The sequence below is a fragment of the Sesamum indicum genome, linkage group LG12, assembly GCF_000512975.1.
Source record: "Sesamum indicum cultivar Zhongzhi No. 13 linkage group LG12, S_indicum_v1.0, whole genome shotgun sequence".
NCBI lineage: Eukaryota > Viridiplantae > Streptophyta > Magnoliopsida > Lamiales > Pedaliaceae > Sesamum > Sesamum indicum.
The window spans coordinates 2,194,613-2,218,519 of NC_026156.1; the positions used below are offsets into that span (position 1 = coordinate 2,194,613).

Here is a 23,907-nt window from a genome sequence, read left to right on the forward strand (position 1 = left end):
CGTCTCTTTGCGTTTATTTTAAACCCTAGCTTTTTTTTTCTCTCTGGTTGTGCCCGCTCCCTAGAAATATGTTGCTTTTTACTTGCGAGCTCTCTCATTTCTTTGACTAGTTCTCAAAATCTTGCAGTTTCTTGCCCAAGAAACCCAAGAAATATCCACTTTTTTTTTCTACTTTCGCTTGCCGTTTACCCAATTTCCGTCTTGGTAATCTTGGTTGTTTCCATTGCAGGAGACTTGTTTTGGCGTGGTTCGCCGTGAATTGTTGCATTCCAGTGAAGATATTTTGACTGTGAGGAACTTCCTTCCATCTTCTTTAATGTTCTTGGCCTTTTTTCTTGTTTTCTTGATTAATTAATGCTATTTTGTCTGTAGGAACTTTCTTCCTTCCCTTTTCTTCTCTGTTCTTGACCTTTCTTGGTTTCTTGGTTTAACTAATGATACTTTGTGCTAGCGGAAGGCCGTCCTTTTCTTTTCTTTGACGTTCTTTGACTTTTTCTTATTTTCTTGAGTAATTAATGATATTTATCTGTAAGAAACAATCTATTTTCTTTTTGATGTTCTTGGCCAGTTTTATTTCTTTATTAATTAATGATATTTTGTCCCTGTGGAACTTCCTTCTTTTCCTTTTCTTTGATGTTCTTGGCCTCCCTTTGTTTTCTGAATTAGTTATTTCTTTGAACTTACTAATGGTAATGCCTTTTGAACTCCATCTTCTTACTTCTGCATCTAGTTAGGTTTTTAGTTGGAAACTTTTATAAAATTGAGCACGTAAAGGGCTCAATAAAAAGTGGTTTTGCTCTAAGCTGAGTCAGTCTTATGCTTATTGAGCTCTGCCTCGTTTGGGTGAAATAGAATAATGGTTATGCTTGCATATGTGTTATGTTTACTTTTCTTAATGACGAGCTTGCTTTTATATGTTATATTGTGGCAGTTCCTTCTTCAGTGTGCTGAACAGTTGCCTCACAAGATACCTTTGTATGGAACGCTGGTATGGTAGCTTTTACTAGTGGCCCTCCCGTCCACCCTCCAAATTGAAATTTCTCTTTATCTATTTCTTTCCTGCTCACCATCTTTATCATTGTATTATATGCTAATACAATTGAAGCATTTTCCGCTTTTGTGCTAATTCAAAGATTTGTAAATGATAGTGTACAAGAACATGAATAATTAATGCATGCTTCTGAATATGGTATTGCTGTAGAATGTTGAATAAATTGTGTAGATACAGTCCTGAATTTTGGTTATGGGCATTGTCGGGGAACTCCTTATCCCTTTGGGTTTATGCTTTATAGAATGCTTATACATTCAAGATGAATTGAAGAGAAGCATTAGTTAAATGGTACTCAGGGGTTTTTGTGTAAAAGACCAAATCTTTTTCCTTATTGGGGAACTCCTTTTCCCTTTGGGTTTACAGGATGCTTATATGTGCAAGATGAGTTGTATTCAAGCATTTCGTGAATAAATAATTTGAATTAATAATTAGGTTCAAACCAAATCTTTGAAGAATTAAAATTTGAGTATTTCATAGCTCAACTTATGTCTTATCATGCCTTGGCCATATTAAGCAGCACCGCGTTGGTATTTTATCTCTTGCCCTTAAAAACTACTAAATCAAAGAAAAATGATACTTGTGTGTTGTTGCCTATCGGATATTTTTGTCAAACAGGTGTATTAGTCTCTCAGTCAAAATTGTTATTTTTGATTCATATGATGTATATCCTGAAATGTTTATACTCGTTTACTCAGTATACGCGATTATTATGTTTAGCTTCCTACTGATGAGAAACTATCTCATATGTGTGCTACAATTGATACTCTTCTACCATTGTAGGTTGGTCTTCTAAATTTGGAAGATGAAGATTTTGTCAGGAAAGTTCTAGAGAATACGCATGAGAATTTGCAGGTAAGAAACCAAACGTGTAACTGTTTATTGAGGACTTTTTTGTCATTTATTGATAGACATTTTTATTGTTTATTGACAGGTCGCCTTAGATAGTGGAAATTGTAACAGGATGCGGATACTTATGCGCTTTCTAACTGTCTTGGTATGTGTTGTGTGACTCTGTTGCATGTTTGTTGCGGGATGATTTTTATCTTTGCTTGAGTACTTGGTGGAAGAATTCAATGTTTCTTTTACATTCTGTTCTATGAATTTGGAGTTGTGCATCATACTAAAAACCTTACCAATTTGATGAACTACTCCTGAGTTATGGATCAAACTAGTGCTTATTTCGCATCAAATCATACCCTTCCACGAGTTTTAGTCCATTGTGCGATCATGGTCTCCGTAGCCCAGAGGGAATCTGATAATCCATGCATTGTAGAAATTTTTAGATCAATGTGATGAGTCATTGGAGCAGTAACCTGGATGGGGCTTGCCTTGACTGCTTTTGTTTTTACTTGTACTGGCAAATACTGGATCTGGTTTATCATGTCTTCCTCCAAGGCCTCTTTGAAACCAGCTATCACTCACCGCTTTGGTTAAACTACTTAGGTTCTAAGGAGTTAAAAACTCATGAAATTGCTTGATGAACTATCTTAGTTGGGACATAGTGTTCCTTAAATATCTGATCTTGTCTTTGCCGCTATAAAGTTAAAAGGAATGGTTAGAGTCACTTTTATGCTTCATTGCTTCTATGTAGAGATAACCCAAGTTTCAGAACCTTATCTAGCTATGAAGTTAACATGATTGTGGTCTCTCTTGAAATGGTTACAAGTGATGCATTCTAAGAAATGGATCTTGCATATTATTAATTTCCTTTTTGATGCGTGGATACAGATGTGCAGCAAAGTTCTCCAACCGAGTGCCTTAGTGGTTTTGTTTGAAACACTGCTCTCATCAGCAGCAATAACAGTAGATGAAGACAAGGGAAATCCCTCTTGGCAAGCTTGTGCCGACTTTTATATTACTTGTATTTTATCATGTCTACCTTGGGGAGGAGCAGAACTTGTTGAAGTAAATTTTCTCTTTTGTTCTCTTTAATCGAAGTTCTTTGTTATTAGATGGACACGAAGAATTGTTCTGCTTTACTTTTGGAATTTCTTTGGTGGTGTCATCATCAGTTTCCTGAGGTTATCTTTTTGTTTCAATTTAAGAATTGCCAAGGTATAACCACCATATGATTCCATTTCGTGGTGCTTCTTTTTGTGTGGTTATCAATTTGGTCCCTTTCGGTACCTTTGAAAATAATGCCTGTTTATGGGATGCTTGTAATTTTGTGCTATTCTAACAGATTGCTGGTTTATAAAATATATTTATTTCCAAAGGAACGTGAAGCTGTAGCTGCCAATGTGCATCCATTCCTTGTTAGCTGTGAGGCTCATAGGGTGGTTATAACTGCAAGCAGATGGGCTAGTGTTTTGAGAAAAAAATTGCCATTTAGAGGATGTTGAAAGACCCGAAACATCCAGTGATCTCCATGATTTGTATTCTCAAATATATGATGTGGGGATACTAGTTTTTAACACTCACTTTGGAAATAAATTGCACAGGTACTTTGTATAGGAAACTCTTGAAAAGGATGGTTACCTGATTGTATTTGTTGAAATCTTCTGGCATTAACCTCTTGGAAGTTGTACATGCTGCTTTTATTAAAATGGTGCCCTGCACTCCTGCTTCCAAGTATGGAAATCTTTAGTCTTATATGCTACTAAGTGATTCACGTATCTCTGAATTTGGTGCATACACCACGGTGACTTCCCTAGAGTACCTATATATTTTCAGGCTAGTATGTCCTTGATTTTTTATGCATTTCAGTCGATCCTGGTGTCTAATTGTTTCCCAGGTAGAGAGTGAGTTGAAATTTAAAGTTATATACAGTACCTTCTGATCATTAACATGGATCCTGGTATCTCTTTTGAGCTGTGTGCTGTCTTTTGGAGTAATTTTGGTACTTATGTTGATCCAGTTTTTTCTATTCTGTTTCTCTTTGCTCTCTTTGCTTCTTTTGTAATTCCTGGTAATTCACATAGGCTTAATGTTTCCTTTTGGTTCACATTTTCTAAATGATCATTTAATTTTATTTGATGCCAGCAAATCCCCGAGGAGATGGACAGGGTGATGATGGGAATACAAGCCTACATGAGTATTAGAAGACATGTTTCTGATGCTGGCTGCTCTCCGTTTGAATACATTGATGACAAAAATCAGGGTGATGGTGGAAATGTATGTCTTTGTAGTCTCTTCTTGGCCTAGAATTGAATATCCTGTCTTCGTGTTGACTTAATGAGAGTTCTGCAACCTACAAAGGAAAGAGGATATGACTCTTTAGTGTTCACTATTCTGTACAGCAGATTCCCCACTTCCTAAAATTTTCTTTGTATGTACCATTAGGATTTTTTGGAGGACCTGTGGAGCCGGATTCAAGATCTTTCCAGCAAGGGCTGGAAGCTGGATAGTGGTATTGTTTGCACATCTATTTGATTTGTTTGTCTGCGCATCCTTTCTTTATGCTCTAGTTTCGAGCCAACAATGATACATCAAAATATCTCAGTACATTTGGCAGCATTGTCAACTGATCTCTTGTAATTTGAAGGCTATGTCAGAACTTGATTATATTATTATTCTTGACTTGGAAAGATGTAGAACATTTAACAGAAGTGAACTTTTGGTTGTTGAAATATCCCATTTTTGGTGGCTCATTTCACAGAGGTCGATATTGGCGGAATTTTGGGTATCCTGACATTGTTTTCATGATTTTTTATTGATAGTCGATCAAATTGAAGGAGAAGTTCTATTTTGAAAGTTAGAGAAGCCAAGTTTTTGTGGCTTTTCTGCTCTTAGCTTTTAACGAATTCTCCTTTTAGAAGGTTTTCTGAATGTTAGCTTGGGGTGGTTACTTTTATAACAGAAATCACATTGTGAATCTAACTAGCAACTGGCAAGTATTTGAGAAGTTTTGTGTAGCTATAACATGCCTTTGAGCTTGTTTCTCCATGTTTTAGCAGCAGATTTGTGATATAAGCAACCTTTAGTCGGTTTATTTTATGTTGTAAATACTCTTTTTGTCTATCTAACTATATATATATTTTGAAGTTCTTACTGTGAGTTCTATTCCTTTTCAGTTCCTAGACCACACCTTTCATTTGAACCGCAGCTGGTTGCTGGAAAATCTCATGATTTTGGTCCCTTAAACTGCCCTGAGCTTCCTGCTCCTCCTACTTTGGTTACGGGGATTGCGTATGGGAAACAAAAGCATGAAGCTGCATTAAAATATCCTCAGCGTATTAGGAGACTAAATATTTTTCCTGCTACTAAGACTGAGGTAATTCACTGGATTCCAGTATGACATTTATATTTTGATGTCTCATACATGTGCTCTTTCCATTCCTTTTTTGTTGACCTTTAGGGTGAACGTATTGTAGATTTATTTGTTGATGGTAATACTAAAGTGTTCTCTGCTCGTGTTAACTTGCAATCACGTAAATTTCTTCTAATCTTGTTGAAATTTTTTACTCATGTTAACTTAAGATCAGTTGGTTACTTATACAATTTTATTTCCTTTTTCTACAGAAATTCCATTTATTTATCCATGTTTGCTGTTGTTTTTCGGTTAAATCCCCACACTTTATTTGTTGAATGTTAAAATATGGACTATGGCATATAAAATTGAACTAATAGGAGACTGATTTGACATTGTAATTGGTTGCTTCTTTAACAAAATATTTGTATTGATTGTTATGATAGTTCAAGATTTGTTTCTACTGCTTGAAACAAGATTAGTTACAATTATCAACTTACAAGACGCAACTTTATTTTTCATGATCACTTTAGATGATCCAGGAATAAAAAAGTTAGTAGCCTGGGACGGGTCATCCCTACATTGTTAACTTATTATTCTTATTGCCAATCCTTGGGGTGTTGTGTGGATGAAATGTTAATTGTTTTTAGTTTATATTAGGATAATTCTTTCTTTGACTATCATCATGATTGAACCTTTTTGCCCTTGTGTAATTGGAATTCAACAGATTGGGATTCCAAAAGAGATCTAAGAATTGACCTCTCTCTATTTTTTAATTTATATGTATAGATCCTCATTATACACTTGTAGTGGTTGATACCCTCCACTTGTTCTGCTTTGCAGGATTTACAACCCATAGATCGGTTCGTGGTGGAAGAGTATTTATTAGACGTGCTTTTTTTCTTAAATGGATGGTAAATAGACTCATTTGTTATGTTAGCTACATTAGTATTGTAGTAAATACTGGAAACATGAACTAACACCTCTTGAGGCTTCACTGCTGATTTAGCAAATTAGAACAGCCAACTGAAAGTTCGTAGTATCATAAGCAAATGTGTGTTTGGTTTTCTTGTCATACTTTGCAAGTTTTAGAAGTCAGTATGGTGGCTTTCTACAACCTTTTATCTTATTGTTGAAAGCAAGCAGACCTTTTTCCAGGGAGAGAATTTTGTAATATATTTTAATAAGTTTTCACTCTTTCGTTTTCATCCACTGTTAATGATTTTGGTATAGAAGCAAGAGCTGAAACTTTGGTAGCTAAAGATTTTTTATTTAAAGGGTGCTTGAGTTATTTTCTACTTACCAGTGTTTGCTTCAATCTTCTGATTCTTGTTTTGGTTGCTGCAAAGCTAGCCGAAAGGAATGTGCCTCATCCATGGTTGGCCTGCCTGTTCCTTTTCGGTACGAGTACCTTATGGCTGAGACAATATTTTCTCAGGTACGTAGTAATGTTACATTGTTTATTTAGTTACCTCGTATAGTATCTTTGGGATCTCCTTCTGGCGAAGTTCTAATATGAATTTGTTAAGGAGAATAGTACTCCTGAGCTCAAACTAGATAGAAATAGAAAATTATATTAGAAGAGGTCGGTTCGCAAGATCCAGAGTTATCTTGTGGCTTGCAATGCGCACACAAAGATATTTTAGAGATTGGCTTGAAGCTAGGTGACTGCAGATGCTCTTAGGAAGATTACAATAACACTAGTGATCTGATCAAATTAGCAGTAGTTATAAAAATAGCTATTACAGCTGTAACTACTATAGTAATAATCTTTCTTTTTATATTTAGGGGTGTTTGGGTATGTGTGTAGAGAGGGAGGGTGAAGAGAGTGGCCTGAGTTTCCTTTTGTCAAGATGAGCCTTTGGTTCTTATGTCATTCACCGTTTCATGTGGATCATGTGTTTTTCATCCTTTTTTGTAACTTGCAGATTCTGTTGTTACCCCAACCACCTTTCAAGCCAATCTATTATACGTTGGTCATTATGGATCTCTGCAAGGTATCCTCTAACTTACTGATTTTATTCCCTTTGTCATGGCCAATGAAAGCCAAGTCCGTGTTGTAAAGCATAATTTGCTACTGTATCAGGTTATCAAGCATCTTTTTGGTGTTCTAACTGCAAGGTTTTATTCCAGGCTCTTCCTGGTGCTTTTCCTGCAGTTGTGGCTGGGGCTGTTCGTTCTCTTTTTGATAAAATTGCTGATCTGGACATGGAGTGCCGGACACGTCTTATCCTTTGGTTTTCACACCATTTGTAAGTCACTGTTCTGAAAATCACCACATATTAAGTAGCCTGCTTTCGTGGTAATTTTTTGTCAGAAATTTAGTTGTGCTTTTATTCATGACACCTCTGATCTTCTGATAAAAGCATCATAGATAGCCGTTGGTATTTGGTGCTGAAGTGTTCAGCTCTTCCAGGTCACTTGACTAATGGATGTTCTTAAGTCATATGTAATTGAAATTGGATAATTGTTACTAGAGATTGGTATAAAGACTTACTTTCAGAATCTCCCAATTATCGTGTGCTAATATCATAGTAAATGACTTGGGTTGGTTAGGTGCATTTGACTCCTCAGTCCTTTTCCACGCCAGCCATTAGTGGAATATTCTTCATAAGAGATTTTCTCTCCTGGACCATCTTTTTGGTTATATTTGCAGATCAAATTTTCAGTTCATTTGGCCATGGGAAGAATGGGCTTATGTCTTGGATCTCCCAAAATGGGCACCACAACGAGTTTTTGTTCAGGAGGTACTGGAAAGGGAAGTGCGCTTATCATACTGGGATAAAATTAAGCAGGTAATATAAACATTTATCACTTAGATTTGCTTGGTGTTTTTTCACCCTCCTAGAATTTGATCTGTAAATCTGTGGTTGGAAAATTTTTGAACGTCTATCTGAAATGCAGTCAAATATGTGTTTCTCTTTTCTGTATTCCCAGTACAAATTCTCAATTAACACTCGTATTTTTTTGTTGTCTGATGTTACCCAAGCACTTCATGCGTCTATTATGGTCTATGTTATATGTTAATTATGCTCAACTTGAAACAACCCTTCCGTTTTTGTGTTGCTCTTATAATATTTGTTTGTTGACACTAGTGGAAGTGTGAATAATGTCTGAATCATTATCTTTTAATGAACCAAGATTTCTTTTGCAAGTAACTTCTGTTTGTTTTTGCATATAGAGCATTGAAAGTGCCCCGGCTTTAGAAGAGTTGCTTCCACCAAAAGGTACGGCAAATTTCACATACAGTGCAGAAGATGGAGACGAAACCGAGCGTGGCCTCTCCGCAGAACTCAATAAACTGGTCAAAGAACGAGTGACTTCTCGTGAAATAATCTCCTGGATTGAAGATCATTTGCTTCCAGCTCATGGCCTGGATGTGACACTCAGAGTGGTTATCCAGACCCTTCTCAATATTGGTTCAAAAAGCTTTACTCATTTGATAACTGTGTTGGAGAGGTATGGCCAAGTCATTGCAAGAATTTGCCCAGATCAGGACCAGCAAGTTATGTTGATTTCTGAAGTGAGTTCTTTCTGGAAGAACAATGCTCAAATGACGGCTATAGCCATTGATAGAATGATGGGATATCGCCTTATATCTAATGTGGCTATTCTGAGATGGGTTTTTTCGTCATCAATTGTTAGTCAGTTTCATGTTTCTGATCGTCCGTGGGAGGTATATCTGAAGCATTAACAATTGTTGTGTTTTCTTTTCCCCTAATTAATTTTATGTGGTTATTCAAAGCCACAAGAAATCCAGTTAGCCAGCCGATAACTCTAATGAAATCTCTTTCATTTACAGATTTTGAGAAATGCTCTCACTAAGACATTCAATCGCATAACTGATCTAAGAAAAGAGATATTGTCACTCAAGAAGAGTGTTGTATTAGCTATGGAGGCTGCATCTAAAGCTGAAGCTGATTTAGAGGACGCAAAGTCGAAGCTTACTCTTACATTAGTGGATGGTGAACCTGTTCTTGCTGAAAATCCTGTGAAAATGAAGCGATTGAAATCAAACGCCGAAAAAACAAAAGAAGAGGAGCTTTCTACAAAGGAATCATTAGAAGCAAAAGAAGCTCTTCTTGTGCGAGCTAGTGATGAAATTGAGGTATAAGAAAATATTTCTGCTGGATTCCTATTGGGTGAAAACTTTACTTAATGTTTTGTGTGTCTAGAAGTATTATCAGTTGAACTGATATAATAGTGTAAGATCACCTTCAGTGAGTTTGTTCTTAACTGAGTCTCGCAGGCATTATTTCTTCTCTTGTACAAAAGCTTCTCTAGTGTACTGGCGGAACCACTTAGAGATACAGATGGATCCCTGCACCTGCCTAATGAGGCAGCAGCAGATGAAATGGCCATTGACAATGAGGATACACCAACAACAGACTTGGACAACGAGGATGGAGGTTCCCAGAAAAGGTGCTTTTTAGTTAAATCTCCCATTGCCGTGTAATTATATAGCTATTGATTGTTTTCTGCTTTACTTGTGCTGCTCCTTGTTGATGTTTGGATGTTTTGGTTCTGGCTGCAGTCATGCCAATGGGGGAAGGTCCAAAAATGTTTATAATGTCGGTGAAAAGGAACAGTGGTGTTTAACAACCCTAGGCTATGTGAAGGCCTTCACACGGCAATATGCTTCGGAAGTATGTACTGAATTTCAGCCTATGCAGCATTTATGCTTCTTTGCTATTTATAGAGTTCTTTTACTGTGGTTTGGGAAGGATATCCATACTGTCTGAAGTGGGCGATTATTGTTTTTGTCATGGAATTCCTGGTTGTGGCGGATATATTATGACTCTGACATTGCCTGAGTAAAAATATTGTGTTGCTGAACCATGGTATAAAACTGAACATGTCTGTTGAGTTGGGTTGTCATCTACTAGTTCAAGATGATTCATGACTTTGTTTGTTTGTCAAAGTTAGAATAATTTTTAGATTTGTATTGCTGCTTCTAGCATATGCCGTCTGTTGTGCCTTTCTGCAATTTCCGATATTTACCTTGTGTTATTTCCTGTTTCTTGTTCTCATCTTCCTCTTATGCCATGTTCAACAGATCTGGCCTCTTGTTGAGAAATTGGATGCGGAGGTACTGACGGAGGACGTTCATCCCCTTTTACTGAAAGCTGTATATTCTGGTCTGCGACGGCCAGATGACTTTTAGTCATGTCTTGTCTTTTATTTTATTCCATATTTTATTTGGATTAGTCCTGTCTTTTTACCCTCTAGGAGTTGTCTGAGCAGTATGAGTGTAAAAATGAACACGATTCCAGTGAGATCTCTATTCAAGTTTTGCAAGGTTTGTAGTTGGGTTAGATGTGCCGATGTTCGGTTAACTTAGTTGTAATTATTGTGATAAGGGTTTACATATCAGATTCAACACTTGAATAGTTTCCAAGGTATAACCATTTCGACCATCAAATACTTGGGTTTGAATTAATATTATCTTTGCATCAGGGCAATGCTAAGTAGGTGATGTATATATCGGCTTTGCTTATGGTATCAAATCAATGGTCTGGTAGCTTATTTTGTTAATGACATGTGCAGCAAGTGTAACTCTTTGTCAAATACTTTATTTTGAGATTATATATATGTATATATATACATACAAGCAATATATTACTTTTAAGTGATAAAATCTTGAGTTAATTCTTTGAAATGGAATTACAGAAAAAGAAAATGAGGATTTCAAAGTTGAAAATCTTTTCAACTATATGCAACAATATTAATTTCGTATGAATACAATACTATGTGACTTCTAAATATTTTGGCTGAACCTTAGCAGCACCCAAAGATTCAGCAAACTGAAGATCTATATGGCCCATCTGTTAATTGTTATGGTGCGAGGACCAAATTATGAAGTATTGGGTTTGTATGGGGTGGAATTTGAATTTGTAGAAGCTTGATGACCAGACAGATAAATAAAAACCACTTCTTAATTCTAAAACCCCTTCTCCGAGCTTTTTCGACGGATATAACCCCTCTGCACTTGGAACAGAAGACTATCCGAACTGCCAAATATCACCTCTTTTTTAGTTCTTTGTTCTTCAGAGTTCGATACTGTTATTATGGAGATATCAAGACTTCAATGCCGACCAACCCCGCTCCATTTTTCTCCGGAAAGCCACTTTCTTGTTCGAAGAGTATATCTTTCCTCCTTACCTTATCTCAATTACAGGACCAAGCTTTCCCGTCAAAAGAAGTTCATTATTTCAGCCTCATCCGCTTCTTCTTCGAGTGGGCCTGAAGGCTTCTCTTGGCTGCGGCTTGCTCAGTCTATTCGTCGCGGTTCTCAAAGATTTTTTGAGAATTTGGGTGAGTCCTTGAAGAAAGAAACCGGGTTTGATTTGGAAGATGCTATGGTAAGAGTTGATGAGATTTCGGGCAGGGCCCGTGACTCGGCACGGAATGCACAGGATGCTGTAGAACGTGTGAACTCCGAGCTGCTGCCTCAGTTTGTGAGTTGGAATAAATGGGAACGTTGGAAGGTATAAACTTCTGTTCTGAAGTTACAAGCTTAACATATTTTGTGCAATGTAGTAGTTAAAATTACTATTCCCGAGTTTCTTTGGTAGGTGTGTACGTGTCCTACTCTTTTGTTCATTTATTTCAGGATATAAAGAATTGGGAACCAAAAAGATTGGGTGTTTTGGTACTGTACATTTTTGTCGCAATTTTTTCCTGTCAAAGTATATATAAGGCAGTCCGAGCTCCTATTATTGAGCGTGAAAGAAGAGAATTGGCTGAGGCATACATGGACGCATTAATTCCTGAGCCGACACCCACTAATGTGCGAAAGTAAGTGCCTTTCTCATCCGAGCTTGTTAGTTCAGTTCACAAATATTTGTATGTTAAGCAGAATCAGTAGAAACTACTGAATCATCTGGGCATCTAGTGTGGCTACTTAGTGTCTATTAGTTTATGAGGTTAAATTTGTTATCGAGTCGACGGGTTTACCACTTGAATGTGGAAGGTAATAAGTTTCCTAAAAAAACGTTGTAAGTGGAGTCGATCTATTATCTTGGATGGTAGTTAGGAGCGATGAAAAAAAAGTTGAATACAGCCATTTACTTTTGTAATTTGAAGAATTCTTTGATCGATCAAATGATGCAACCAAATTCAAGACAGTCCTTCCAAGCTGGCTGTCCAGGGCTCAGGGATTGGTTGATATATGCAATGTGCTATTGTTTTTAGAGTGTAGATAGAGGTAGTAGTATTTTCAGCACATTGCCAGAGGATATGGAAGGGCCAGGCCACATATTTGATCCCCACTGACTAGGATTGTACAGCATGCTGAGATGATGACCAGTTTGGAGTGACGAGCCTGTGAGACTAGAAGTACAATAAATTATGATATTTGGTTAAAGCTTCCATATTATCTTATCTTTGAGTCGCTACCAGTGGTCGTATTATAGGTCCAAGCAAATTTTTTGTTGTTTCTTCGGTCCCCTGTTTGTATTGCAAAATACCTTTTTATGCTCCTGATGAAATTGGTGCTCTCTCAGTGCTTATTTTTTTTCCTTTCATATAGATTCAAACAAGGTTTATGGAGGAAGAGTACTCCCAAAGGTCTGAAGCTCAAAAAATTTGTTGAAGGACCTGATGGTTCACTTGTTCATGATAGTTCTTTTGTTGGGGAGTATGCATGGGAAGATGATGCTGAAAAGGCCCAAGACAGCATAAACAAAATAACAGAACAGGACACGACATTGAACAGCGAGGATGAAAAGGTTCTGCAGCAAGATTTAGGTCTATCAGGTTTGATTGTTACGTCATCATCTTGTTTCATGTGACATTGGGTCCCTTTAAGAATTCAATGTTCTTGCCTTCTGTGCTAGTTTTTGAAAAATTGTCCGTCTACACAACCAGCTCAGAAAGTTTTAGCACTCTGGTCGTCCTTCTATTTTTAAAATGATTTTCACATATCTTTAGTCTCAAAACATAGTCAGCGGTTTTAATCTCGCTTCCTGGGTGACCAATAACTTAGAAACATAGATTCAATTTTGCATTAGTATACCATGTTGGCTTGTCTTGGTGACAAACATTGAGCTGCTATACCATTTGGTGCTGTGATTACTGTTTACCTATTCTTTGACCCATAAGTAAGAGCTCTCTCTCCCTTCAGCAGCTATGGCTAGGAAACAATTCTTTTATTGGTGACCCATTATCTTCAGTAGTGAAATGCTGATCCCAGGCAGTTATGTAGGGACCTTGAAAGCTGCATGGGAAGATGACTAAATTAGGTATTCAGTTTTGTTGTTTTTCTGGCCTTTCTTATTGTGTTTTCTGATAGATGAGAATCAGAGTACTGGAGGAACATGGCGTGATAGACTTGCAGCATGGAAAGAAATTCTTCAGAAGGAGAAGTTAGCTGAACAACTCGATTCATTAAATTCCAAGTATGTGGTGGAATTTGACATGAAAGAGGTTGAGAACAGTCTTCGCAAGGATGTAGTAGAGAAAGCGAAAAACACACAGGGAACACGAGCACTGTGGATCTCCAAAAGATGGTGGCGCTATCGCCCAAAACTTCCTTACACTTATTTCCTTCAAAAACTTGATTCCTTTGAGGTGAACATTATATAGCATTCATCAGCTCTTTCTCCCCTATCTTGCTGCTCTTAAATAGTATTTTTTGGTTGAAATCCCTATCTTCATGACAAGTCTGTAACTATGCTACTCTATCTTGTCCCGCCTAATATAGGACTTTAGGTTCTTGAGTGCCTTTGTGGTGTATAGGCAAGTTAACGTTCAACCTCAAAGTCTTGGAAATGAAATTTCTTGCTTACTGCTGTGAAGAGATTGTCTACACAGTTTCAGAGATTGCATGGTCTATGAAGCATGGGTGTTCAGTGTGGAAATAGAGCTTATTTGACATTATAGTGAAAAGGAATATGCTCATTCATTCAAATTGATGAACACCTGCATGCAATAATAGTTTCAGAAGCTTCAGATGTTCCTAGAATACTGAGTCTTGTATTTCCAGAAAGCATTATTTAAATAATTCAAATGTTCACAAATATGCCACGTGTTTCTGAACACAAGTTACTTTTCTAGGTTGCTGCAGTTGTATTTACAGAGGATCTCAAGACATTGTATGTGACGATGAAAGAAGGATTCCCTCTAGAATATGTTGTAAGTTCAATGCCCTGGTTATATTCCAACAGCTATTTTTCTCCTTGAGTTTTGCCTCTTGCTTACTTAAAATGTTACTTGTCTAGGTTGATATCCCGCTCGATCCTTTCCTGTTTGAGGCAATATCCGGTTCTGGAGTTGAAGTAGATCTTCTACAGAAGCGACAAATACATTACTTTCTGAAAGTTGTATTTGTGCTGTTGCCTGGATTACTAATCTTATCATTCATCAGGGAATCTCTAATGATTCTTCATATTACCACAAACCGTTTTCTTTATAAGAAATATAATCAGCTCTTTGATATGGCATATGCTGAAAACTTAATTCTGGTGAGGGTCCTTTTTCTTCACTGAAGTTCACAGATGCCTAATTTGGCATTTGGTGTGATATTTTAATGGATTGTTCATTTCACTCAGCCAGTTGGTGAAGTTGGTGAAACAAAATCTATGTATAAAGACGTAGTATTAGGAGGAGATGTCTGGGATCTTCTGGATGAACTGATGATATATATGGGAAATCCCATGCAGTATTATGGAAGAGATGTGAAGTTTGTGCGAGTAAGCTAATAACATCCTGGAAACTTATAAAGCAATTTATCCGAACCATACTTTACTCTCTGAATGTTTGCATTTCTTCTATCTTATCTTGCAGGGTGTACTTCTCTCTGGCCCCCCAGGAACAGGGAAAACCCTCTTTGCAAGGACACTAGCAAAGGAAAGTGGGTTGCCTTTTGTTTTTGCTTCTGGTGCAGAGTTTACAGATAGTGAGAAAAGTGGTGCTGCAAGAATCAATGAATTGTTTTCAACTGCAAGGAGAAATGTAAGTTCACCACCTATCATTGTACCATCCTGTAACTTTTGAGGTAAATGGTAGAATACTGGAAATTTTTAGAACTCATGATAAGTTTGATCGAATGCCTACTCTTCAAAAAGTTCGTGCGCATGTTTGATGTCATGCTTGATGAGACAGTTTAGTAAGGTATGTTGTTAAGCTTTTCATATTTGAAAAGCAATAAAGGTTGAGTGTAATGACATTTTCCGGGAAAATTCATAGAAAGAAGAAAATTAGTTTCATAATGAGGAAAAGCATGAAAATATCTGCATGATATACGTCTATTGTTCTATGGTTTCCAGAAATGAAAATTTTAGAAACCGGCGTGGGAGTATTTTATGGAATTTCCATTACTAAATCACTGAATCTGTCTCCCCATTTACTCTGCACCCTAAGCTCTGGAATGCATCAAGAAGGAGAGAATCAACCAAGTGATGAAGAGCAAGACAATGACTTCTATGTCAAACCCTATCATATCCACTTTTAGAACCAATCTTACATGTTTTTCTCATTTCCTTGAGTTCTGAAGTTATGAAAATAGTTCTTGTTAGTGTGCAGGACAAGGGTATTAATCATCTTTACATGTGAAGCAGGGCCTGGTCTCGCATGCTTACAGACATATTACATTTATGAGCACAGATATGCATATGCAGATCATAGCTGTTGTAGGAAGAAATAGATCAATAAAGGCTCTCTTTTTTTCAGGCTCCCGCTTTTGTATTTGTGGACGAGATAGATGCTATTGCTGGTAGGCATGCTAGGAAGGATCCTCGAAGAAGTGCAACATTTGAAGCACTGATTGCTCAGCTGGATGGGGAGTAAGTAATATGGATTGTGAATCCATATGCTATTATGGACTTATAGTCGCATAGCCTGGTTTAAAGTTCTAATCTGGAATACATGATATATGGTTAGTCCTTGGGAATCAATCTACAAACATGATTTCAATCATTGACCGCTAAAGATAAAAAACTGTGTTAGTAATATAAGAGTAAGGTGTATATTATCTTTAATTCTAAATTGAGCGTTCCATATCCTTCAGCTCTGTGCAGCCCAACAAGTAAGACAAGAAATGAGTTTGGTCTCTGTAAATAGAAGATTCAGGGGAATAACTATAATATTTGATTCTAAATTTGGTGCTTCTATATCCTTCAGGTTTGTGATGCTCAACAAGTAAGCCTAGAAAAGAATTATTCTGCTTTTGATGGTCTCCTAGAAGGCTATTTACTAATTCCTTGGAGAAGCTATGCAACGAAAACGGGGGCAGAAAATATATAGAAAATTAATCTTCAAAGCTAAAACCATTGAAAAAAGAAGTAGATATGTTATTCTCTACTATTGTCACAAAAAGAGGAGTAAACAACACGACTGAGCCTGGTGCCTCGGTATTTGTAATTCTTGAACTAAAAAGTGTTGACTTTTAGTTTATACTTCAGCTTCATTCACTTGTCACATTGTTATTGCTACTCGAGCTGCTGTTACTTAACCAGAATTCATGAGTATATTTTGTTTGCAGGAAAGAAAAAACTGGGGTTGATAGATTCTCTCTGAGACAAGCTGTCATTTTCATATGTGCTACTAATAGACCAGATGAATTGGACCTTGAATTTGTTCGCCCTGGACGTATTGACCGGCGTGTATATATTGGGTTACCTGATGCAAAGCAACGAGTACAAATCTTTGGTGTTCATAGTGCTGGAAAGGAGCTAGCTGAGGATGTTGATTTTGAAAAGGTTGTGTTCCGTTCATGTATCTCTCCTCTGTTTGTATGTGAATCTTTTCTTATTTGTTGTCTTCTTTCGGTGACTTTGGGGACCCAGCCCAAATGATTTGCTTTCTTACTACTTGTTTTGGGTGGAATGTTCATGAAACCCACTCAATAATAGGTTGAGAAACTGGTTTGATATGAGTATGGCTAAAGACTGGATTATGCTGAAGTCGTGTTCTTTTCTCCAACCCTACAGGTGGTCTTCCGCACTGTCGGCTATTCTGGTGCAGATATAAGAAATCTAGTCAATGAAGCAGGAATTATGTCTGTAAGTTCTTTGTGTTACTAGATAACTTCATGTCTCTCTAACTGGCTTGCGAGTGCTCATGCACTCAGGTCATTTGTCTGCTTTCTTTTGGTGCATGCACGGCCTTGAGGAATGAACATGGAAAAGATAGTGAATGTTGTGTCACTGCAGTGAATGTTGTATTTAGTTCCTACCTCGACCAATCAATTGTGAGCTATTCTTGATTTTGAAATGCTAATTACGAAGATAATTTACATGTCACTGCAGCAAGAACATAGTCTATGGAAAAAAAAAATAGTAAACATGGTGATTTTATGTAAAAGTGAATGTTGTGTTTAGTTCCTCCCTCAACCAATCAATTGCGAGCATTCTTGATTTCGAAATGCTAATTACGAAGAGAATTTTCATGTCACTGCAGCAAGAACTATAGGCTTCTGTGGAGAAAAAAAAAAAAAAGTAAATAAGACCATGCATGTTTAGATCATGGAATGATGATAACAACAAGAACTTTGTTTTGATATTTTATGAAAAATAGCTGGGTGGTCCATTGTGCATTAATATTGTTTAACATGAAGAATTTTGTACTTAATTTTAATCCCTTGGTAATATTCTACTTATTACGCTTGATAGTTCAACTTGGTGTCCATTTCCCATATAAACTTCATGAGTTGCAATTTCACAATTCAACCTTAGAGATTACCATTTATCTAACACTAAAATTCTGAATTCTAGAACGCAGTACAGCACACTATTTTATGATGCATATATGGATTTTTCATCCCATGGGTATGCTTACATTTTGCGCCTATTTGGCCGTTATGTTCGTAACATTGGTGCAAGTCTACTCTTTGAAAATAAATGATGACTGAAAACAGGTCAGGAAAGGGCATTCAAAGATCTGCCATCAAGATATCATTGATGTATTGGACAAGCAGTTACTTGAAGGAATGGGTGTGCTTCTCACTGAGGAAGAGCAGCAGAAATGTGAACAAAGTGTATGGTTTCTTTCATAAGACTTTTGGAAGGGTTATGTTATAATGATCAATCTATGATATTATCCAATATGTTCATAGGTATCTTTCGAAAAGAAAAGACTTCTGGCAGTACATGAAGCGGGTCACATAGTGTTGGCTCACTTGTTCCCTCGATTTGATTGGCATGCGTTTTCTCAGCTGCTACCTGGTGGAAAGGTATACTGGGTACAGGTAGAATTTATTTTACTCAGACACACATGAATGACGTTTGTCTGTTGTCTGCTTGAGCAGGAAACTGCTGTGTCTGTTTTTTACCCTCGAGAAGACACTGTAGACCAAGGTTATACAACCTTCGGGTACATGCAAATGCAAATGGTGGTTGCTCATGGTGGGCGGTGCGCGGAGCGTATTGTATTTGGTGATGACATTACTGATGGTGGAAGAGATGATCTAGAAAAAATTACCAAGGTAAATGAAGGGGTGCTAACTTTTTATCTTAAAAAAAGATACCTGCTTAGTGTGAGTAATGGCAAACGAACTGTTTATACAGCTCTCTAGTCACATGCTCAAGTGGTTATCTCTTTCAGATTGCTCGAGAAATGGTGATAAGCCCTAGAAATCCAAGGTTGGGGCTCACTGCCTTGACAAAAAGAATTGGGCTGGTTGATCGACCAGATAATCCGGATGGTGAAGTAATAAGATACAAGGTATCATATACTTGAATATGGCGAAATGTAGAAGTATGAAGTGTGGCTGTTCATTTAACTGCTAAACATCAAACAGCTAATATTGTTTTAATTTTTCCTTGACATTAGTGGGACGATCCTCATGTGATTCCTGCAAACATGACGCTTGAAGTTTCTGAGCTTTTTACAAGGGAGTTGGCAAGGGTAATTTCAATCTGCTTTTATTTTTTTTTCTTTTTTTTGCTGTGACAATATGCTATGCTCATAGCATCAGTAGCTGCATGGATTCGTGTGGCACTGTAATGTATTGGTTTTCTTATAGTGTCTTTCTAATGTGTTGGTTTTCATATTGATACAGTACATTGATGAGGCAGAGGAACTTGCTATGAAGGGCCTTAAGGACAACAGGCATATATTAGACATGATTGCCCGAGAACTGTTGGAACATTCAAGAATAACGGGATTGGTAAGATGCGTTTCTTATTGTGGATAATAATAATGATGTGGAAGTGTTTAAACATATAAGTTTTCTCCAAATGTGTCTCCATAAATGAAGGTACCTTAGTCCTCATTTTGTGTGCAAAACCTGGCAAATTTAAAATTCAACTCTTTGCTGATATATGGCCAATTGTAGCTGAGAATGGACACATGCCATCACTTGAACCACAAATCCCCTTTGCCCTTAATTTGATTAAAGTAGTGACAAGGAAAAAGAAATGGGGTTCCTGGGATTAAAATTCTCGCCTCGCATGTTAATATTTCATAAACCCATTTGGGGATATGAAATAGAATCGCTAAGAGTGCTCGCTTCCTAGTTTTTGTAGGATAAATGAAGTTGCATTTTTTTTAGCTTCACAAAATGATCAACCATCCTACATAAGGTTTAAAATTTCCTTTCTACAAGGTTTGCATATGACAGTACCTTCCATTGGCAGTAACTTGTTTTGTTTCACATTTCTTTCTCAACTTTAGTAGGCTGCTTGTGGCTCATTCAGCAAGCATCTAATGTGTACTGTACTGTTTTTTAGTGAAGAACTTTGCTAACAATTTCAAGTCTGATTTGTTTTCATTTCGCTTTTTCTCTTTCCTTATCCAGGAAGTACAAGAAAGAATGAGAGAATTATCCCCTATTATGTTTGAAGATTTCGTCAAACCTTTCCAAATTAACTTGGACGAGGTAGGCCTCTTTTTTCCTGTCAATACTTTGTATAGGCCTTTAATATATGCTGATACCCCGTTAAATGTCTTTAAAAGTGTGTTGACTTCTGTATTCACCAAAAAATAGGTCTCCTTGGATTTGCTTTTTCAAGCATCAGGGTCTTATGTCTTAATTTGTTTGATATGTGGCATATATTTGCGATAGCATTGCAAAATCTTTTGCTTAAACTGTCATGCCATTGCAAAATCTTTTGCTTAAACTTGTTATTTGACCTCTTCAGGAATATGTTCCTCAGTTTGTTCATTAATTTCACAGTAGCAAACTCTTTACAAAATTTCATTTTTTTACTGCACAGGATGGACCATTGCCTCACAATGACCATCTCCGGTTTAAGCCCTTGGATATCTATCCCGCACCACTGCACAGATGTTGAACTCTGCAGGAGTGCATGGTTTTTCTTCATCCAGAGTGGTTTAGTCACAGCTCCTTTTGGATGAAAAATAATCTATTATTGGCAAGAAGTTATTGGAACAAGATTTACAGTAGACAGTTGACAGAAGCGTCCTCCTCCGTAGATAGAATACACAACTGCAGTTTTGGCAATTTCATACACAGTTTGTTAATTTGGAGCTTCCAAAAAAAAAAAAAAAATCCAAACATGAGAAATCCATTCAAAATCAGACCAATTTTCTTCAATTTATTGGAATTTTACTAAAGCAGGTTGATAAAAGTAAATTATTTAAAAGTTTTAACATAACAGGTTATGTTTTTGCCCCGAATGGGTAGACACTGGCTAAGTCCACAAACAATGACACTATGTATGGCATAAGCTCAGGTTAGAGTTTGCTGGTAGGAACTCCAGCTGGTGCGGCGCGAGATCTTTTCTCCACTGCTCTAGAAAACTGTTTCACTGCATCCTTGGGCAGAATCCTCGGACTGCTCAACCACAATCCTCCATCAACAATCAAGGTGGTTCCGTTGATGTATTTACCTTCAGTTATGTTCAAGATTCCCAAAATAAGCAAGTTAAACTTTAGAACTAGTTAAATTCATTAAATAATTGTAACAGGCGTATGTTGGAGGAACATTAGAACTATTATAAACCAAGGAATATGAAGAAAATAATAAGATTAATGGCTGAAACATGAGACAAGGATGAGTCACCACGAAGAGCATTATTGAAGTCTGGAGAAAGTTTTTTTATTATTTATTTTCTTTTGATAATCAACAGCACTGCAATTCATCTTAGATGAAAAGTTGCAATTTAAGTAAATATTTGAAACCACTTAAGGGTAGTTAAGGCAGAATGTGTACTTACTAACCAGCCCGTTTTATCATAGCAGGTCAAAGTTTTATGATTCCCTTCATGATAATTTAGGGATTAAAGAATTAAGCTCTTTCTTCCTTTTGTTCAGAGTGTTAAAGGTTGTCATTTTCTGAAAAACAAAATATAGTACACAAAATTGTAGTGTCAACTGAGTTGGATGACATTTTCAAATTACCTGAACCTTATTGATCAGAATATAGTTAAAAGAGAAAAGGAAGATGACAAACCAGCATCTGAAGCAAGGTAGACAGCAGCCATGGCAATGTCCCATTTCTCACCGACTTTATAGAGAGGCAAGTAATCACTGGTTTTGTTATTAATCTCCTTGGGCAGAAGTTTACTCAGGCCTGCAGTATCTCCTATGGGACCTGGTGCAATCCCATTAACTCTTATATCATAATCTGTACCCCATTCCAGGGCTAAGTTTCTTGTGAGGGCATCAACAGCTGCCTGGAGAGATAAGATAACGTTGAACAAAAGCTCCCAAGAAAATCAAATTACATGCGTGGGCAAGTGTCAGATTACAAACCTTGGCTGCAGATACATGGATCTGATACCAAGACGCTGTGTAATGCAAAGTTGCACTGATATTCAGTATAAATCCTCCACTGGACAAGCTTCTTCCTGGCCCGCCTTTCTTAAGATACTGAAGTGCTTCCCGACACATTGTAAATGTGCCAACAGAATCAATATCCATCACTGCCGACAGTAATTCCAATAGCATACAGTTAAATGCTTGAAAGAGTGACCACATTGGGGTTCAACTATCTCATCATGCTCCCCTCTTGATGCACTTTCGAGAAAACGAAATCGGAAAGTTTATTTTTTTCTACATGTTTCTTTTATCGACATTGAATTTTAATGTATCAATAAGGGTTCAAACTTCTCGGTTGCTGTTAGAACTGTTTCGAGTGAAAAGTGTGCTTGCTTATACACATTTTGAGAAACTGAAGCTGGTTTACTTCGACGGCAAAGAATTCCAATCAGAACTAACATTTAGAGAAGGAGAATTTCGACAGATTCAAAAGATTGAAAAAGAAGACAAGTTATTCAGAGTCAGACCTGTTTTAAATCCATTGGGAGAGAGATCCTCTGCCGCCACCAGAAAATTGCCAGCAGCAGCGTTCACAAGAATGTCCAGCTTCCCAAAATGCTTCACCGTTGCCTCCACAACTCTCCGCGCATCTTCCCCTTTCCGGACATCCCCTTCAAAACCAACTGCCTGAGAAAAGAAAAACAAAGAGATGTTGACATTATAATCAAGTAATCATCTAAAACAGCTGATTCAATATGCAGGGAGAAGCGCTCAATTTCTGGGACAGTAATCAGCCGCAGAAATGACTTTTGTCCGAAGAGGAATTACGGGGATGCCAAGGGACATGAGGGCTGAAACTGCGGCGTCTAAGACGGGCTTGCGGCGGCCCATGATAGCGATGGAGACTCCATGCTTCCCAAACTGGGTTGAAATCTCGAACCCGATACCCGACCCGCCACCAGTGAGTAGAGCTACTTTGCCTTGGAGTACATGGGGCTTGAAAGGAGACTCCATATCACCTCCAATTATACAGTTGACTTCTTCTTCTTGGTGGTGATGATTGATGACAGTTGATAGAGGATGGAAGACGAAGGTCGTTATGACCTCAACCCGCCAATTGTGATTCGCCGACTCTCTTATTTGCCCCTAATCCGACAAAATGCGGTGGAGAGTACTAAAACTTGTTAAACAATTCTATTTCTATATAAATAAAATTTTACTGATTATTGTTAATTTGAAATTTATAAATCCTAAATAAATTCTTTAATCCAAACACACTTTTTTTTATAATTATAATAAAATAAAAGTTGGTAATAAGTAGTATGTGTATTATTAGTGTAGTCCGGTTTTAATTAAGCCGCTTGCTTTCCTTGTTGTTGTAGGCGTAGTAGGGTAAGGATAATTGCACGCAGGCGGCCTTGAAGCTCAAAAGTCAAAACAATCATGGACGAAGAAATCAAACTCGACGAAAATTTCCCATTGTTTTCCCGGAAAAGTAAATCCACCACCACCAAAAAACCCTCGCCTGCCCCCGCCGCCGCTCCCCCAAAGGTACTCGAAAAAGAACTGAATCCAAACCCCACCCCCGCCAACGTCACCTTCTCCGACTTGGGGCTCGCCGAATGGGCAGTTAATACCTGCAAAGAGCTAGGCATGAAGCGCCCTACTCCTGTCCAGCACCATTGCATCCCCAAAATCCTATTGGGCCAGGACGTCATGGGCCTGGCACAGACAGGAAGCGGCAAAACGGCGGCCTTCGCTCTCCCCATTCTTCATCGCCTCGCTGAAGACCCGTTTGGGGTGTTCGCATTGGTTGTAACCCCCACCCGGGAACTGGCCTACCAGTTGGCGGAACAGTTTCGGGCCCTCGGCTCTAGTTTGGCGCTGCGGTGCTCCGTGATTGTGGGCGGCATGGATATCATAAACCAGGCCCAGAGTTTGATGCAGAGGCCCCATGTGGTGATTGCCACTCCCGGCAGGATTAAGGTTCTTATTGAGGAGAATC

The 23,907-nt window shown here is 37.7% G+C and overlaps 4 protein-coding genes across 4 annotated transcripts in view; 3 read left to right on the plus strand and 1 right to left on the minus strand.

Moving 5' to 3' along the window:
• LOC105175094 (nuclear cap-binding protein subunit 1) overlaps positions 1 to 10,680 on the plus strand; it is a gene marked incomplete in the record, with an annotated part of 11,296 nt that extends 616 nt beyond the window's left edge. Inside the window, 18 exon segments of the mRNA XM_020698377.1 lie at positions 233 to 289; positions 932 to 988; positions 1,832 to 1,903; positions 1,983 to 2,045; positions 2,780 to 2,956; positions 4,034 to 4,165; positions 4,334 to 4,400; positions 5,065 to 5,264; positions 6,084 to 6,154; positions 6,594 to 6,678; positions 7,169 to 7,237; positions 7,374 to 7,492; positions 7,897 to 8,035; positions 8,422 to 8,916; positions 9,043 to 9,348; positions 9,490 to 9,662; positions 9,775 to 9,886; positions 10,297 to 10,680. Coding sequence (XP_020554036.1) covers positions 233 to 289; positions 932 to 988; positions 1,832 to 1,903; positions 1,983 to 2,045; positions 2,780 to 2,956; positions 4,034 to 4,165; positions 4,334 to 4,400; positions 5,065 to 5,264; positions 6,084 to 6,154; positions 6,594 to 6,678; positions 7,169 to 7,237; positions 7,374 to 7,492; positions 7,897 to 8,035; positions 8,422 to 8,916; positions 9,043 to 9,348; positions 9,490 to 9,662; positions 9,775 to 9,886; positions 10,297 to 10,404 — 2,502 coding nt within the window.
• LOC105175096 (ATP-dependent zinc metalloprotease FTSH 12, chloroplastic) lies at positions 11,198 to 20,691 on the plus strand. Its single transcript, XM_011097422.2, has 19 exons — positions 11,198 to 11,728; positions 11,854 to 12,038; positions 12,772 to 12,998; positions 13,534 to 13,811; positions 14,298 to 14,375; positions 14,462 to 14,704; positions 14,792 to 14,932; positions 15,027 to 15,194; positions 15,912 to 16,024; positions 16,723 to 16,939; positions 17,171 to 17,242; positions 18,097 to 18,216; positions 18,295 to 18,411; positions 18,487 to 18,663; positions 18,783 to 18,902; positions 19,011 to 19,085; positions 19,240 to 19,347; positions 19,978 to 20,058; positions 20,396 to 20,691. Exons 1-19 carry the CDS (start codon positions 11,309 to 11,311, stop codon positions 20,471 to 20,473), a joined length of 3,018 nt encoding a protein of 1,005 aa, XP_011095724.1. The 5' UTR covers positions 11,198 to 11,308; the 3' UTR covers positions 20,474 to 20,691.
• On the minus strand, positions 20,786 to 23,075 carry LOC105175095 (peroxisomal 2,4-dienoyl-CoA reductase-like). The gene is made up of 5 exons (XM_011097421.2): positions 22,731 to 23,075; positions 22,430 to 22,589; positions 21,897 to 22,066; positions 21,595 to 21,817; positions 20,786 to 21,031 (listed from the first exon to the last, which is right to left on the minus strand). The coding sequence occupies exons 1-5, from the start codon at positions 22,914 to 22,916 to the stop codon at positions 20,877 to 20,879; spliced, it is 894 nt and encodes a 297-aa protein (XP_011095723.1). The 5' UTR covers positions 22,917 to 23,075; the 3' UTR covers positions 20,786 to 20,876.
• The window catches only part of LOC105175098 (DEAD-box ATP-dependent RNA helicase 36), a 3,600-nt gene continuing 2,926 nt past the window's right edge, over positions 23,234 to 23,907 (plus strand). The window contains 2 exon segments of the mRNA XM_011097426.2: positions 23,234 to 23,904; position 23,907. The exon segment at position 23,907 is cut by the window's right edge and continues 25 nt beyond it. Of these exon segments, the coding sequence (XP_011095728.1) occupies positions 23,346 to 23,904; position 23,907 (560 nt within the window). The 5' untranslated portion in view covers positions 23,234 to 23,345.